Source organism: Pelobates fuscus, chromosome 1 (genome assembly GCF_036172605.1).
Source record: "Pelobates fuscus isolate aPelFus1 chromosome 1, aPelFus1.pri, whole genome shotgun sequence".
Classification (NCBI taxonomy): domain Eukaryota; kingdom Metazoa; phylum Chordata; class Amphibia; order Anura; family Pelobatidae; genus Pelobates; species Pelobates fuscus.
The window spans coordinates 14021586-14040755 of NC_086317.1; the positions used below are offsets into that span (position 1 = coordinate 14021586).

The 19170-nt window shown below is 35.3% G+C and overlaps 1 protein-coding gene across 3 annotated transcripts in view; it reads left to right on the forward strand.

Moving 5' to 3' along the window:
- The first annotated feature begins 295 nt into the window (after positions 1-295).
- Positions 296-19170, forward strand: part of SIDT1 (SID1 transmembrane family member 1) — a 217480-nt gene continuing 198605 nt past the window's right edge. The window contains exons 1-2 of one of the 3 annotated variants that reach the window (XM_063446333.1): positions 296-374; positions 10880-11266. In XM_063446333.1, coding sequence (XP_063302403.1) covers positions 10946-11266 — 321 coding nt within the window. In that variant the 5' untranslated portion in view covers positions 296-374; positions 10880-10945. Of the gene's footprint in view, positions 375-10845; positions 11267-19170 lie in introns of all 3 variants that reach the window. The other 2 variants (XM_063446326.1, XM_063446335.1) reach the window with 2 other exon arrangements.

A 19170-nucleotide genomic window follows, 5' to 3' on the forward strand; every position in this document is an offset into this window, starting at 1 on the left:
TATTGCAGGACAGGGGCACTCCTGGGGCTCAAAGCTCTGTAAATGTGTCCAATATTACAAATAGTCTATATTTAACAGACCCTATTAAGGCATCAATAGTCATTGTGGATAATCACGTGTCATCACAGATGTCACCACGAGGTGGCGATAAAGACACACAGAGATCCCCTCTGTACCTGATACCTTTGCCTTCAATTGGGAGCGTGAGAACGATGAGTCCAGCCATACTGTGATTGGTCGCTTGTCCTCTCACTCTGAGCCCACTGTGCAGACAGCGTCCAATGAAATGCCGGGGGCGGGAGGTCCAGCTGGTGGCTGGATTGATCCATTCTAGATGGGGAGGGGAGCTCCCAGGACTCTCAGACTGGACACAGGTAAAGGCACACAGTGGGCTCTATGGGGGTTACAGAGTATACTGACAGAGGTATACAGAGATACAGAGTATACTGATACAGATACAGAGATACAGAGTATACTGATAGAGGTATACAGAGATACAGTGTACACTGATAGAATGGCATTATATACAGAGATACAGTGTATACTGATAGAGAATGACATTATATACAGAGATACAGTGTATACTAATAGAGAATGAAATTATATACAGAGATACAGTGTATACTGATAGAGAATGACATTATATACAGAGATACAGTGTATACTGATAGAGAATGAAATTATATACAGAGATACAGTGTATACTGATAGAATGACATTATATACAGAGATACAGTGTATACTGATAGAGAATGACATTATATACAGAGATACAGTGTATACTGATAGAGAATGACATTATATACAGAGATACAGTGTATACTGATAGAATGGCATTATATCCAGAGATACAGTGTATACTGATAGAGAATTACATTATATACAGAGATACAGAGTATACTGATAGAATGACATTATATACAGAGATACAGAGTATACTGATAGAGAATGACATTATATACAGAGATACAGTGTATACTGATAGAGAATGACATTATATACAGAGATACAGTGTATACTGATAGAATGACATTATATACAGAGATACAGTGTATACTGATAGAGAATGACATTATATACAGAGATACAGTGTATACTGATAGAGAATGAAATTATATACAGAGATACAGTGTATACTGATAGAATGACATTATATACAGAGATACAGTGTATACTGATAGAGAATGACATTATATACAGAGATACAGTGTATACTGATAGAGAATGAAATTATATACAGAGATACAGTGTATACTGATAGAATGACATTATATACAGAGATACAGTGTATACTGATAGAGAATGACATTATATACAGAGATACAGTGTATACTGATAGAGAATGACATTATATACAGAGATACAGTGTATACTGATAGAGAATTACATTATATACAGAGATACAGAGTATACTGATAGAGAATGACATTATATACAGAGATACAGTGTATACTGATAGAGAATGACATTATATACAGAGATACAGTGTATACTGATAGAATGACATTATATACAGAGATACAGTGTATACTGATAGAGAATGACATTATATACAGACATACAGTGTATACTGATAGAGAATGAAATTATATACAGAGATACAGTGTATACTGATAGAATGACATTATATACAGAGATACAGTGTATACTGATAGAGAATGACATTATATACAGTGTATACTGATAGAGAATGACATTATATACAGAGATACAGTGTATACTGATAGAGAATTACATTATATACAGAGATACAGAGTATACTGATAGAGAATGACATTATATACAGAGATACAGTGTATACTGATAGAGAATGACATTATATACAGAGATACAGTGTATACTGATAGAGAATGACATTATATACAGAGATACAGTGTATACTGATAGAGAATGACATTATATACAGAGATACAGTGTATACTGATAGAGAATGACATTATATACAGAGATACAGAGTATACTGATAGAGAATGACATTATATACAGAGATACAGTGTATACTGATAGAGAATGACATTATATACAGAGATACAGAGTATACTGATAGAGAATGACATTATATACAGAGATACAGTGTATACTGATAGAGAATGACATTATATACAGAGATACAGAGTATACTGATAGAGAATGACATTATATACAGAGATACAGAGTATACTGATAGAATGACATTATATACAGAGATACAGAGTATACTGATAGAGAATGACATTATATACAGAGATACAGTGTATACTGATAGAGAATGACATTATATACAGAGATACAGAGTATACTGATAGAGAATGACATTATATACAGAGATACAGTGTATACTGATAGAGAATGACATTATATACAGAGATACAGTGTATACTGATAGAGAATGACATTATATACAGAGATACAGAGTATACTGATAGAGAATGACATTATATACAGAGATACAGTGTATACTGATAGAGAATGAAATTATATACAGAGATACAGTGTATACTGATAGAATGACATTATATACAGAGATACAGTGTATACTGATAGAGAATGACATTATATACAGAGATACAGTGTATACTGATAGAGAATGAAATTATATACAGAGATAGAGTGTATACTGATAGAATGACATTATATACAGAGATACAGTGTATACTGATAGAGAATGACATTATATACAGAGATACAGTGTATACTGATAGAGAATGACATTATATACAGAGATACAGTGTATACTGATAGAGAATTACATTATATACAGAGATACAGAGTATACTGATAGAGAATGACATTATATACAGAGATACAGTGTATACTGATAGAGAATGACATTATATACAGAGATACAGTGTATACTGATAGAATGACATTATATACAGAGATACAGTGTATACTGATAGAGAATGACATTATATACAGAGATACAGTGTATACTGATAGAGAATGAAATTATATACAGAGATACAGTGTATACTGATAGAATGACATTATATACAGAGATACAGTGTATACTGATAGAGAATGACATTATATACAGTGTATACTGATAGAGAATGACATTATATACAGAGATACAGTGTATACTGATAGAGAATTACATTATATACAGAGATACAGAGTATACTGATAGAGAATGACATTATATACAGAGATACAGTGTATACTGATAGAGAATGACATTATATACAGAGATACAGTGTATACTGATAGAGAATGACATTATATACAGAGATACAGTGTATACTGATAGAGAATGACATTATATACAGAGATACAGTGTATACTGATAGAGAATGACATTATATACAGAGATACAGAGTATACTGATAGAGAATGACATTATATACAGAGATACAGTGTATACTGATAGAGAATGACATTATATACAGAGATACAGAGTATACTGATAGAGAATGACATTATATACAGAGATACAGTGTATACTGATAGAGAATGACATTATATACAGAGATACAGAGTATACTGATAGAGAATGACATTATATACAGAGATACAGAGTATACTGATAGAATGACATTATATACAGAGATACAGAGTATACTGATAGAGAATGACATTATATACAGAGATACAGTGTATACTGATAGAGAATGACATTATATACAGAGATACAGAGTATACTGATAGAGAATGACATTATATACAGAGATACAGTGTATACTGATAGAGAATGACATTATATACAGAGATACAGAGTATACTGATAGAGAATGACATTATATACAGAGATACAGTGTATACTGATAGAGAATGACATTATATACAGAGATACAGTGTATACTGATAGAGAATGACATTATATACAGAGATACAGTGTATACTGATAGAGAATGACATTATATACAGAGATACAGTGTATACTGATAGAGAATGACATTATATACAGAGATACAGTGTATACTGATAGAGAATGACATTATATACAGAGATACAGTGTATACTGATAGAGAATGACATTATATACAGAGATACAGTGTATACTGATAGAGAATGACATTATATACAGAGATACAGTGTATACTGATAGAGAATGGCATTATATACAGAGATACAGTGTATACTGATAGAGAATGACATTATATACAGAGATACAGAGTATACTGATAGAATGACATTATATACAGAGATACATTGTATACTGATAGAGAATGACATTATATACAGAGATACAGTGTATACTGATAGAGAATGACATTATATACAGAGATACAGTGTATACTGATAGAGAATGACATTATATACAGAGATACAGTGTATACTGATAGAGAATGGCATTATATACAGAGATACATTGTATACTGATAGAGAATGACATTATATACAGAGATACAGTGTATACTGATAGAGAATGAAATTATATACAGAGATACAGTGTATACTGATAGAATGACATTATATACAGAGATACAGTGTATACTGATAGAGAATGACATTATATACAGAGATACAGTGTATACTGATAGAGAATGACATTATATACAGAGATACAGTGTATACTGATAGAGAATGAAATTATATACAGAGATACAGTGTATACTGATAGAATGACATTATATACAGAGATACAGTGTATACTGATAGAATGACATTATATACAGAGATACAGTGTATACTGATAGAGAATGACATTATATACAGAGATGCAGTGTATACTGATAGAGAATGACATTATATACAGAGATACAGTGTATACTGATAGAGAATGACATTATATACAGAGATACAGTGTATACTGATAGAGAATGACATTATATACAGAGATACAGAGTATACTAATAGAGAATGACATTATATACAGAGATACAGTGTATACTGATAGAGAATGACATATACAGAGATACAGTGTATACTGATAGAATGGCATTATATACAGAGATACAGTGTATACTGATAGAATGACATTATATACAGAGATACAGTGTATACTGATAGAGATATACAGAGATACAGAGTATACTGAGAGATACAGTGTACACTGATAGAATGGCATTATATACAGAGATACAGTGTATACTGATAGAGAATGACATTATATACAGAGATACAGTGTATACTGATAGAATGACATTAAATACAGAGATACAGAGTATACTGATAGAATGACATTATATACAGAGATACAGTGTATACTGATAGAGAATGACATTATATACAGAGATACAGTGTATACTGATAGAGAATGACATTATATACAGAGATACAGTGTATACTGATAGAGAATGACATTATATACAGAGATACAGAGTATACTGATAGAGAATGACATTATATACAGAGATACAGTGTATACTGATAGAGAATGACATTATATACAGAGATACAGTGTATACTGATAGAATGACATTATATACAGAGATACAGTGTATACTGATAGAGAATGACATTATACAGAGATACAGTGTATACTGATAGAGAATGACATTATATACAGAGATACAGTGTATACTGATAGAGAATGACATTATATACAGAGATACAGAGTATACTGATAGAGAATGACATTATATACAGAGATACAGTGTATACTGATAGAGAATTACATTATCTACAGAGATACAGTGTATACTGATAGAGAATGGCATTATATACAGAGATACAGTGTATACTGATAGAGAATTACATTATATACAGAAATACAGAGTATACTGATAGAATGACATTATATACAGAGATACATTGTATACTGATAGAGAATGACATTATATACAGAGATACAGTGTATACTGATAGATAATGACATTATATACAGAGATACAGTGTATACTGATAGAGAATGACATTATATACAGAGATACAGTGTATACTGATAGAGAATGACATTATATACAGAGATACAGTGTATACTGATAGAGAATGGCATTATATACAGAGATACAGTGTATACTGATAGAGAATTACATTATATACAGAGATACAGAGTATACTGATAGAATGACATTATATACAGAGATACAGAGTATACTGATAGAATGACATTATATACAGAGATACAGAGTATACTGATAGAGAATGACATTATATACAGAGATACATTGTATACTGATAGAGAATGACATTATATACAGAGATACAGTGTATACTGATAGATAATGACATTATATACAGAGATACAGTGTATACTGATAGAGAATGACATTATACAGAGATACAGTGTATACTGATAGAGAATGACATTATATACAGAGATACAGTGTATACTGATAGAGAATGACATTATATACAGAGATACAGAGTATACTGATAGAGAATGACATTATATACAGAGATACAGTGTATACTGATAGAGAATTACATTATCTACAGAGATACAGTGTATACTGATAGAGAATGGCATTATATACAGAGATACAGTGTATACTGATAGAGAATTACATTATATACAGAGATACAGAGTATACTGATAGAATGACATTATATACAGAGATACATTGTATACTGATAGAGAATGACATTATATACAGAGATACAGTGTATACTGATAGATAATGACATTATATACAGAGATACAGTGTATACTGATAGAGAATGACATTATATACAGAGATACAGTGTATACTGATAGAGAATGACATTATATACAGAGATACAGTGTATACTGATAGAGAATGACATTATATACAGAGATACAGTGTATACTGATAGAGAATGGCATTATATACAGAGATACAGTGTATACTGATAGAGAATTACATTATATACAGAGATACAGAGTATACTGATAGAATGACATTATATACAGAGATACAGAGTATACTGATAGAGAATGACATTATATACAGAGATACATTGTATACTGATAGAGAATGACATTATATACAGAGATACAGTGTATACTGATAGAGAATGACATTATATACAGAGATACAGTGTATACTGATAGAGAATGACATTATACAGAGATACAGTGTATACTGATAGAGAATGACATTATATACAGAGATACAGTGTATACTGATAGAGAATGAAATTATATACAGAGATACAGTGTATACTGATAGAATGACATTATATACAGAGATACAGTGTATACTGATAGAGAATGACATTATACACAGAGATGCAGTGTATACTGATAGAGAATGACATTATATACAGAGATACAGTGTATACTGACAGAGAATGACATTATATACAGAGATACAGTGTATACTGATAGAGAATGACATTATATACAGAGATACAGAGTATACTAATAGAGAATGACATTATATACAGAGATACAGTGTATACTGATAGAGAATGACATATACAGAGATACAGTGTATACTGATAGAATGGCATTATATACAGAGATACAGTGTATACTGATAGAATGACATTATATACAGAGATACAGTGTATACTGATAGAGATATACAGAGATACAGAGTATACTGATAGAGAGATACAGTGTACACTGATAGAATGGCATTATATACAGAGATACAGTGTATACTGATAGAGAATTACATTATATACAGAGATACAGAGTATACTGATAGAATGACATTATATACAGAGATACAGAGTATACTGATAGAGAATGACATTATATACAGAGATACATTGTATACTGATAGAGAATTACATTATATACAGAGATACAGAGTATACTGATAGAATGACATTATATACAGAGATACAGAGTATACTGATAGAGAATGACATTATATACAGAGATACATTGTATACTGATAGAGAATGACATTATATACAGAGATACAGTGTATACTGATAGAGAATGACATTATATACAGAGATACAGTGTATACTGATAGAGAATGACATTATACAGAGATACAGTGTATACTGATAGAGAATGACATTATATACAGAGATACAGTGTATACTGATAGAGAATGAAATTATATACAGAGATACAGTGTATACTGATAGAATGACATTATATACAGAGATACAGTGTATACTGATAGAGAATGACATTATATACAGAGATGCAGTGTATACTGATAGAGAATGACATTATATACAGAGATACAGTGTATACTGACAGAGAATGACATTATATACAGAGATACAGTGTATACTGATAGAGAATGACATTATATACAGAGATACAGAGTATACTAATAGAGAATGACATTATATACAGAGATACAGTGTATACTGATAGAGAATGACATATACAGAGATACAGTGTATACTGATAGAATGGCATTATATACAGAGATACAGTGTATACTGATAGAATGACATTATATACAGAGATACAGTGTATACTGATAGAGATATACAGAGATACAGAGTATACTGATAGAGAGATACAGTGTACACTGATAGAATGGCATTATATACAGAGATACAGTGTATACTGATAGAGAATGACATTATATACAGAGATACAGTGTATACTGATAGAATTACATTAAATACAGAGATACAGAGTATACTGATAGAATGACATTATATACAGAGATACAGTGTATACTGATAGAGAATGACATTATATACAGAGGTACAGTGTATACTGATAGAGAATGACATTATATACAGAGATACAGTGTATACTGATAGAGAATGACATTATATACAGAGATACAGAGTATACTGCTAGAGAATGACATTATATACAGAGATACAGTGTATACTGAGAGAGAATGACATTATATACAGAGATACAGTGTATACTGATAGAGAATGGCATTATATACAGAGATACAGTGTATACTGATAGAGAATTACATTATATACAGAGATACAGAGTATACTGATAGAATGACATTATATACAGAGATACATTGTATACTGATAGAGAATGACATTATATACAGAGATACAGTGTATACTGATAGATAATGACATTATATACAGAGATACAGTGTATACTGATATAATGACATTATATACAGAGATACAGTGTATACTGATAGATAATGACATTATATACAGAGATACAGTGTATACTGATAGATAATGACATTATATACAGAGATACAGTGTATACTGATAGAATGACATTATATACAGAGATACAGTGTATACTGATAGAATGACATTATATACAGAGATACAGTGTATACTGATAGAATGACATTATATACAGAGATACAGTGTATACTGATAGAGAATGAGATTATATACAGAGATACAGTGTATACTGATAGAGAATGACATTATATACAGAGATACAGTGTATACTGATAGAGAATGACATTATATACAGAGATACAGTGTATACTGATAGAGAATGACATTATATACAGAGATACAGTGTATACTGATAGAGAATGTCATTATATACAGAGATACAGTGTATACTGATAGAGAATTACATTATATCCAGAGATACAGAGTATACTGATAGAATGACATTATATACAGAGATACAGAGTATACTGATAGAGAATGACATTATATACAGAGATACAGTGTATACTGATAGAATTACATTATATACAGAGATACAGTGTATACTGATAGAGAATGACATTATATACAGAGATACAGTGTATACTGATAGAGAATGACATTATATACAGAGATACAGTGTATACTGATATAATGGCATTATATACAGAGATACAGTGTATACTGATAGAATTACATTATATACAGAGATACAGTGTATACTGATAGAATGACATTATATACAGAGATACAGTGTATACTGATAGAATGACATTATATACAGAGATACAGTGTATACTGATAGAATTACATTATATACAGAGATACAGTGTATACTGATAGAGAATGACATTATATACAGATACAGTGTATACTGATAGAATGACATTATATACAGAGATACAGTGTATACAGTGTATATACATACATAAATAGAGAGACTTCGTATACTGGATAGAGATACACTTAGAGAGATAATTTATAATGAGAGAATGTATACTCAGAGAAACAGTGTATACTAACAGAAACCATGTATACTGTGTACACTCATAGAGAGTCTGTATACACATATCTGATATATACACATAAAGAGACAATGTGTACACAGAGAGAAATATATACTCATAGACAATGTATACTTTTAGGTTGGTAACGTATACCCAGAGACACAATATTGGATGTATTGTGTCATTTAAACCTTTAACAAACATGCACTGATACAATACATAATAAATAGCAAAATATACATTAATCTGAATGGATTGGGGTTCTTTACATTTATTGAAGCGGTGTGGAGTTCTCTTTGGTTCTTAAACAGTTACTGTAATATCCAAAAGACTAAAAGCATAATGTTTAATGCAGAGAGAGAGAGAGAGAGTACAAAATGGATGGATCAACAGACGGCAGAAGATAATTAACAATTAATCAGACAGACAGGTGAAAATGGGTGGATAGATAGAGAGATATACAGACAGACAGACAGACAGACAAGTGATTATGGGTGGCTAGATAGAGAGATAGACAGACAGAGTGACAGACAGACAGACAGGTGATTATGGGTGGCTAGATAGAGAGATAGACAGACAGACAGACAGACAGACAGGTGATTATGGGTGGCTAGATAGAGAGATAGATAGACAGACAGACAGACAGACAGGTGATTATGGGTGGCTAGATAGAGAGATAGACAGACAGACAGACAGACAGACAGGTGATTATGGGTGGCTAGATAGAGAGATAGACAGACAGATAGGTAGGTCGGTAGATGGATAGACAGACAGACAGGTAGGTAGGTAGGTAGGTAGATGGATGGATAGATAATGTATCTAATGTTTTAGATATACATTAATAGGAATAACAGAGCTTTAATGGTTATTAGTTAATTTAGTCTAAATTCCTGTAATTGTTGTTCTAAATGGATTCTTTGAGTGTGTCTCTCTTATATTTTTTATATATATCTAATTCTTGTTCTTTTTGTCTGACAATTTGTCTTTCCAGTTTCTCACAATTTTATTCATTGATGGTTTTAAAGATGGTTCCTGAAAGAATAATATCTGCTGCAGTGATTGGATGAAGGAATTTCTGATGATATATTTATATGATATCGGGGGGCTTATTGATCACACAATACACAGATGCAGGGAAATCACTGGATAGACTGACGCGGGGCTCCATTTTGCATGTTGAGTGCGAGGTTTGGCTTAGCGCAGGTTTGAAACGCACCAGGGCGATGATTAAATCCGGAGTCTCTTCCATTCTGTGCCTGTGGCTTACCCTGATTTTGGTAGAAAGATCGGCTGAATCGGTTTCCAGATCAACAGACACCAAACCTGGAGAATTTGGCAAACGTTACACCGGACACGTGGACCGAAATATCGAAGAACTCTATTCATTTAATTACACCAGCAAACCTGGAAAGGTAAGGCCGTTATTATCAGGGGGTTTACGATAATAGAGCAGTGAGTGGCCACCTTACCATATTCGTACTTCATTCCTATGCGCTGGTTGTATTTGGCCTGTAGGAGTTCTGGTGTATTTATGACAGCACAGGAAAGATTATTCGACACTATGTATTCCTACCAACCCGATCAAGATGTCAGGGTTTGTTTGTTAACGTGGCTTGTTCAATATCTCCAGGTCTTCTGAACCTGGTGTGTGTCATTGGAGCAAAATAACTGAACTTTGTGAGATGTCATAGAAGAATGTCTATGATTTCTGTGTCGGGTCCTAAAGGTTCTGTATTCCGATGGGTTGATGTAATGTCATAGAACTTTGTTCAGGGTATTCTGGGAGTCATCGGGGATCTTTATTCTAAATGGTTGAATTCTGTGTGAAGTCATGGCTTCCACAGAGGGCACTCTGGGAGATGTAGAAACCAGTGTTAATTTTGGCGGCAAATTTCAATGTAGTTTTAGTCACAGTCTTTTGACTAAAAAGCCATTTTAGTTTTCATTGTATTTTAGTCATCTGAATTGTTTTAGGTTAAATCTAGTTTTAGTCGACTAAATCTCCCGTAGACTTTAGTCGACACAACTAAAATCTAATGGGTTTAGTTAAAGCCTCTACCTGACTCTTTTTTGCCCCTTCCCCAGCCCCTCTGTCTCTCTATGTGTCATCCCAGCCCCACTAGGTGTCTCTCTCCCACGCCCTGGACTGTCTCTTTTGCCCCTTCCCCAGCCCCTCTGTCTCTCTATGTGACCTCCCAGCCACTCTAGGTGTCTCTCTCCCACGCCCTGGACTGTCTCTTTTGCCCCTTCCACAGTCACTCTGTGCAGTATTAATTTTGGTGCAAATTTCGATTTAGTTTTAGTCTTTTGACTAAAAAGTCATTTTGAGTTTTATTCGTATTTTAGTGATCTGAATTGTTTTAGTTTTAGTCGACTAAATCTCAAAAACGCTAGTCGACTAAAATTTGACTAAAATTGTTAGTCGACAAAACTAACACTGGTAGAAATTGTCTTCCCTGCATAGCTGAAGAGGGTATAAAGCAAGCAAATATGGCCTTTATTAATAATCATCAGTTGCTGACAAAAAAAAGCATTGACACAGCAGTCAACCATGTGTTGCTATTCTGACGTATTTAGTAGGGTCAGATTTTATAGATTATCAATGTGAAGTCCAAATGAGAAGCGAGGGTTTAGCCACATACACAGATAGCATAGGATTTATCTGGAGCCCAGTTTAGTTTGACATTATATTAATGTTTAGTTTAAACAATGTTTGCTCTGTTCCAAACAGCATTGAGACATTTTGGGCAGTGTGTAGGTTGTATTAGTAAATGCGGTGGACGTGTTTTAGCCAACTACCTCTGTTCACTAGGTGCTAATGTGAGTTGTGTAAGTCAAATTCTGCAGTCCGGTCAATGCGAGCTCCATCGTTTTCACTTAATATATCTGTGAAATCCGATGGATGTTAAAAAAAAACAAGCATTAACTACAGATGACATCAATGCGTACTATAGTGGAGATTTATCATTAATTAATAATAATTTGGGACATTTTACGGATTTATTTAAATGTGGTCTGAGGATGGTTTGGGGGTTGTAGATTGTGTCATTAAGTTTGTATTCATTTATTTGATAATCACCCAAGTCAAATTAATAGGGCGCTATCATAAGAACGAGAAACACACACTAACACTTAGTATGATACACTTATCTTTCATCTTTGGCTATAAGCGTATGAAATGGCAAGAAAAAAACAATATATTACTCTAATTTAACTTAAAAAGTCAAAACATAAAAACAAAATAAAAATGTTGACCCAAGAAATACTTTGAGAAATCATATATCTCTTATCGCGTGTATCTATCATATCTTACATCTCTCTACACTAACGATCTACCTTTAGTAATACCGTACTTTCTATGAATCTGGGTGAGTGTTGGAGTGCATCACGTCCCTACCACCTGGGCACGGTGGCTTTAGTGGGTAAGATTTATCAGTGTTGCCAAATGTATTGTGGGTTTTGTAACACCATTTATTAAATCTTTTAGATATTGTGAAAACCTGTTGGATTTTTCGTCTGTTACTTTTGCATCGTAACCGTCATTTTGGGATGCACGCCATTTTTTGTAACAAAACAGATTACGTAATTGATCCTTCCATAGTTTTTATTCTTTTTGTAATAAGATTTTATTGGTCAATGTGTTTGAAGTGCAGAATAAATAGGAGTACACCGTTTAACCATTGTTTTTTCATACATGACATTTTAAGGTAGACTGCCACGCAGGGCTGAGTAAAACAGAAAACATGGAGATAAATAATCACTCAAAATCCGCAATCCAAGTACATAGCGTATCATACGTGTGACGCGCTCTTATAGAGTCGAAAGTGGTGCCACGTTCCAGTGAGTCTAACTCACAAAGGTGTAACAAGGTGCCTGTGTCCAGACGTCTGTCTGGCTAATTTCCTCCTGAGGTTAGTCTGTGTCATTGTTATTCCTTACTGCTCTCCTGGCTTGGGTATCCCATAAAAGTGAGAGTTGGAATGCTGGGTTAGAGAGACCTCCTCCGTTTACTCCAAGTTGGGCGGCGCGCCAGGGCTGCAGCTCGAGGCCCCTCATTCCACCGGGCCACTCATGGCATGGCAGCAAGGCCTGAAGGTCAGCGTGATATGCGACCATCAGCCAATGAGTCCAGATGTCTGTGTAAGATTGCAGTCGTCCTTGGGCATAAATGTCAGTTCTTTGAGATGTCTCAGCTTCTCCATATTTTCAAACCACAATGTCAGTCGGGAAGAGTGTCTCCTTTTTCCAGTAGAGGGGGACTACTTGCTTAGTTGTATTTAATATTCGAATGGAGATTGATTTCTTGTATCCAGCTGTCGGGGTGATGGTATGGTACAGGAAGAAAGACGCCGGTCGGAATGGTGGGGGGTTGTCTGAAAATTTCCGTAGGATTGTGTTAAACGCAGACCAAAGGGTCTGATTTCCTTCCGTCATTTTATCCACCACAAAACGTGTAATGTTTCACTTCTTTTTCCCTCCACTTTAAGGCCCTGATTTAATATTTTTGGATCTCATTTTCGAGTGATTTAATATTTTTGGATAAAACATATCCAACAATCTTAAATTGAGGCCTAAATTTGTCTGTCTTTTCAAAAAAAAATTATATTTCTGCTAAAAATGGCAGAATTTAGATAAAAATAAGTCAACGGTTTTTAAACCATGTTTATTGTGAACAAATTAGAGGCCCAAAATAAAGGACACTTTTCAGATCACTTTGGTGTATACATGCGGAATCTGAAGACGTTCCAGAATGTGGGCCATACAACTTAACCAGGATTCTAAATACACACATACACGGTCAAAGGCCTCAGGAAACAGAGTAGGCATTTTTGAAAAGGCTGAGTGAAAGTCCTGACTTTAATCTAGATGAAATGCTGTGGGACAGCCCCGAGTGAGCAGTTTTCTGCAAAACAGACCAGAAATATCAGTAACGCAGCATCTCTGAAACAAAAATTCAGCTAAAATGCCTCAAAACATTGTGCGGAGTCGATCTGAAGATACAGGGAGTGTTTGCTTGAATTTATTATTGCTATTATATAGTGACGAAAATATACAAAGTCTGTCCACTTTCCCTGTTTCTATTATTAGGGCTTAGATACAAAGAACGTTACGTTTGTGAGTAAAGTAATGTGGAAATTATGTGAAATTTAAAGAATGTTCCCTCATTATATGACCCATAATATTGTGTGAAAGGTCTTCAGCATGTCCATTAGACTAGATTATATGCTTCATACTCAAATCATCATACTTCCCAAGTTATTAGTATTTAGGAGGGACAGTCGCTATTTTGGTTCACAATCCCTCTGTCCCTCTTTTCTATCCTGATGTCCCTCTTTTAGGTCTCCATATTGTTGGTGTGTCTGAGTGTATAGCAGAGCTCCACAGTAATAATACTCCCAGTAATGTGTCTGAGTGTATAACAGAGCTCCACAGTAATAATACTCCCAGTAATGTGTCTGAGTGTATGACAGAGCTCCACAGCAATAATACTCCCAGTAATGTGACTGAGTGTATAACAGAGCTCAACAGCAATAATACTCCCAGTAACGTGTCTGAGTGTATAACAGAGCTCCACAGCAATAATACTCCCAGTAACGTGTCTGAGTGTATAACAGAGCTCCACAGCAATAATACTCCCAGTAATGTGTCTGAGTGTATAACAGAGCTCCACGGCAATAATACTCCCAGTAATGTGTCTGAGTGTATAACAGAGCTCCTCAGTAATAATACTCCCAGTAATGTGTCTGAGTGTATAACAGAGCTCCACAGTAATAATACTCCCAGTAATGTGTCTGAGTGTATAACAGAGCTCCACAGCAATAATACTCCCAGTAATGTGTCTGAGTGTATAACAGAGCTCCACGGCAATAATACTCCCAGTAATGTGTCTGAGTGTATAACAGAGCTCCACGGCAATAATACTCCCATTAATGTGTCTGAGTGTATAACAGAGCTCCTCAGTAATAATGCTCCCAGTAATGTGTCTGAGTGTATAACAGAGCTCCACAGCAATAATACTCCCAGTAATGTGTCTGAGTGTATAACAGAGCTCCACGGCAATAATACTCCCAGTAATGTGTCTGAGTGTATAACAGAGCTCCTCAGTAATAATACTCCCAGTAATGGGTCTGAGTGTATAACAGAGCTCCACAGCAATAACACTCCCAGTAATGTGTCTGAGTGTATAACATAGCTCCACAGCGATAATACTCCCAGTAATGTGTCTGAGTGTATAACAGAGCTCCACAGCAATAATACTCCCAGTAATGTGTCTGTGTATAGAAGAGCTCCACAGCAATAATACTCCCAGTAATGTGTCTGAGTGTATAACAGAGCTCCAAACAAATAATACTCCCAGTAATGTGTCTGAGTGTATAACAGAGCTCCACAGTAATAATACACCCAGTAATGTGCCTGAGTGTATAGCAGAGCTCCACAGTAATAATACTCCCAGTAATGTGTCTGGGTGTATAACAGAGCTCCACAGCAATAATACTCCCAGTAATGTGTCTGAGCGTATAACAGAGCTCCACAGCAATAATACTCCCAGTAATGGGTCTGAGTGTATAACAGAGCTCCACAGCAATAACACTCCCAGTAATGTGTCTGAGTGTATAACAATGCTCCACAGCGATAATACTCCCAGTAATGTGTCTGAGTGTATAACAGAGCTCCACAGCAATAATACTCCCAGTAATGTGTCTGTGTATAGAAGAGCTCCACAGCAATAATACTCCCAGTAATGTGTCTGAGTGTATAACAGAGCTCCAAACAAATAATACTCCCAGTAATGTGTCTGAGTGTATAACAGAGCTCCACAGTAATAATACACCCAGTAATGTGCCTGAGTGTATAGCAGAGCTCCACAGCAATAATACTCCCAGTAATGTGTCTGGGTGTATAACAGAGCTCCACAGCAATAATACTCTCAGTAATGTGACTGAGTGTATAACAGAGCTCCACAGCAATAATACTCCCAGTAATGTGTCTGAGCGTATAACAGAGCTCCACAGCAATAATACTCCCAGTAATGTGTCTGAGTGTATAACAGAGCTCCACAGCAATAATACTCCCAGTAATGTGTCTGAGTGTATAACAGAGCTCCACAGTAATAATACTCCCAGTGATGTGTCTGAGTGTATAACAGAGCTCCACAGTAATAATACTCCCAGTGATGTGTCTGAGTGTATAACAAAGCTCCACGGCAATAATACTCCCAGTAATGTGTCTGAGTGTATAACAGAGCTCCACGGCAATAATACTCCCAGTAATGTGTCTGAGTGTATAACAGAGCTCCTCAGTAATAATACTCCCAGTAATGTGTCTGAGTGTATAACAGAGCTCCACAGTAATAATACTCCCAGTAATGTGTCTGAGTGTATAACAGAGCTCCACAGCAATAATACTCCCAGTAATGTGTCTGAGCGTATAACAGAGCTCCACAGCAATAATACTCCCAGTAATGTGTCTGAGTGTATAACAGAGCTCCACGGCAATAATACTCCCAGTAATGTGTCTGAGTGTATAACAGAGCTCCACAGCAATAATACTCCCAGTAATGTGTCTGAGTGTATAACAGAGCTCCACCGCAATAATACTCCCAGTAATGTGTCTGAGCATATAACAGAGCTCCACAGTAATAATACTCCCAGTAATGTGTCTGAGTGTATAACAGAGCTCCACAGTAATAATACTCCCAGTAATGTGTCTGAGCATATAACAGAGCTCCACAGCAATAATACTCCCAGTAATGTGTCTGAGCGTATAACAGAGCTCCACCGCAATAATACTCCCAGTAATGTGTCTGAGCATATAACAGAGCTCCACAGCAATAATACTCCCAGTAATGTGTCTGAGTGTATAACATAGCTCCACAGCAATAATACTCCCAGTAATGTGTCTGAGTGTATAACAGAGCTCCACAGCAATAATACTCCCAGTAACGTGTCTGAGTGTATAACAGAGCTCCACAGTAATAATACTCCCAGTGATGTGTCTGAGTGTATAACAGAGCTCCACAGCAATAATACTCCCAGTAATGTGTCTGAGTGTATAACAGAGCTCCACAGCAATAATACTCCCAGTAACGTGCCTGAGTGTATAACAGAGCTCCACAGCAATAATACTCCCAGTAACGTGTCTGAGTGTATAACAGAGCTCCACAGCAATAATACTCCCAGTAATGTGTCTGAGTGTATAACAGAGCTCCTCAGTAATAATGCTCCCAGTAATGTGTCTGAGTGTATAACAGAGCTCCACAGTAATAATACTCCCAGTAATGTGTCTGAGTGTATAACAGAGCTCCACAGCAATAATACTCCCAGTAATGTGTCTGAGCGTATAACAGAGCTCCACCGCAATAATACTCCCAGTAATGTGTCTGAGCATATAACAGAGCTCCACAGTAATAATACTCCCAGTAATGTGTCTGAGTGTATAACAGAGCTCCACAGTAATAATACTCCCAGTAATGTGTCTGAGCATATAACAGAGCTCCACAGCAATAATACTCCCAGTAATGTGTCTGAGCGTATAACAGAGCTCCACCGCAATAATACTCCCAGTAATGTGTCTGAGCATATAACAGAGCTCCACAGCAATAATACTCCCAGTAATGTGTCTGAGTGTATAACATAGCTCCACAGCAATAATACTCCCAGTAATGTGTCTGAGTGTATAACAGAGCTCCACAGCAATAATACTCCCAGTAACGTGTCTGAGTGTATAACAGAGCTCCACAGTAATAATACTCCCAGTGATGTGTCTGAGTGTATAACAGAGCTCCACAGCAATAATACTCCCAGTAATGTGTCTGAGTGTATAACAGAGCTCCACAGCAATAATGCTCCCAGTAACGTGCCTGAGTGTATAACAGAGCTCCACAGCAATAATACTCCCAGTAACGTGTCTGAGTGTATAAGAGAGCTCCACAGCAATAATACTCCCAGTAATGTGTCTGAGTGTATAACAGAGCTCCACGGCAATAATACTCCCAGTAATGTGTCTGAGTGTATAACAGAGCTCCTCAGTAATAATGCTCCCAGTAATGTGTCTGAGTGTATAACAGAGCTCCACAGTAATAATACTCCCAGTAATGTGTCTGAGTGTATAACAGAGCTCCACAGCAATAATACTCCCAGTAATGTGTCTGAGCGTATAACAGAGCTCCACAGCAATAATACTCCCAGTAATGTGTCTGAGTGTATAACAGAGCTCCACGGCAATAATGCTCCCAGTAATGTGTCTGAGTGTATAACAGAGCTCCACAGCAATAATACTCCCAGTAATGTGTCTGAGTGTATAACAGAGCTCCCCG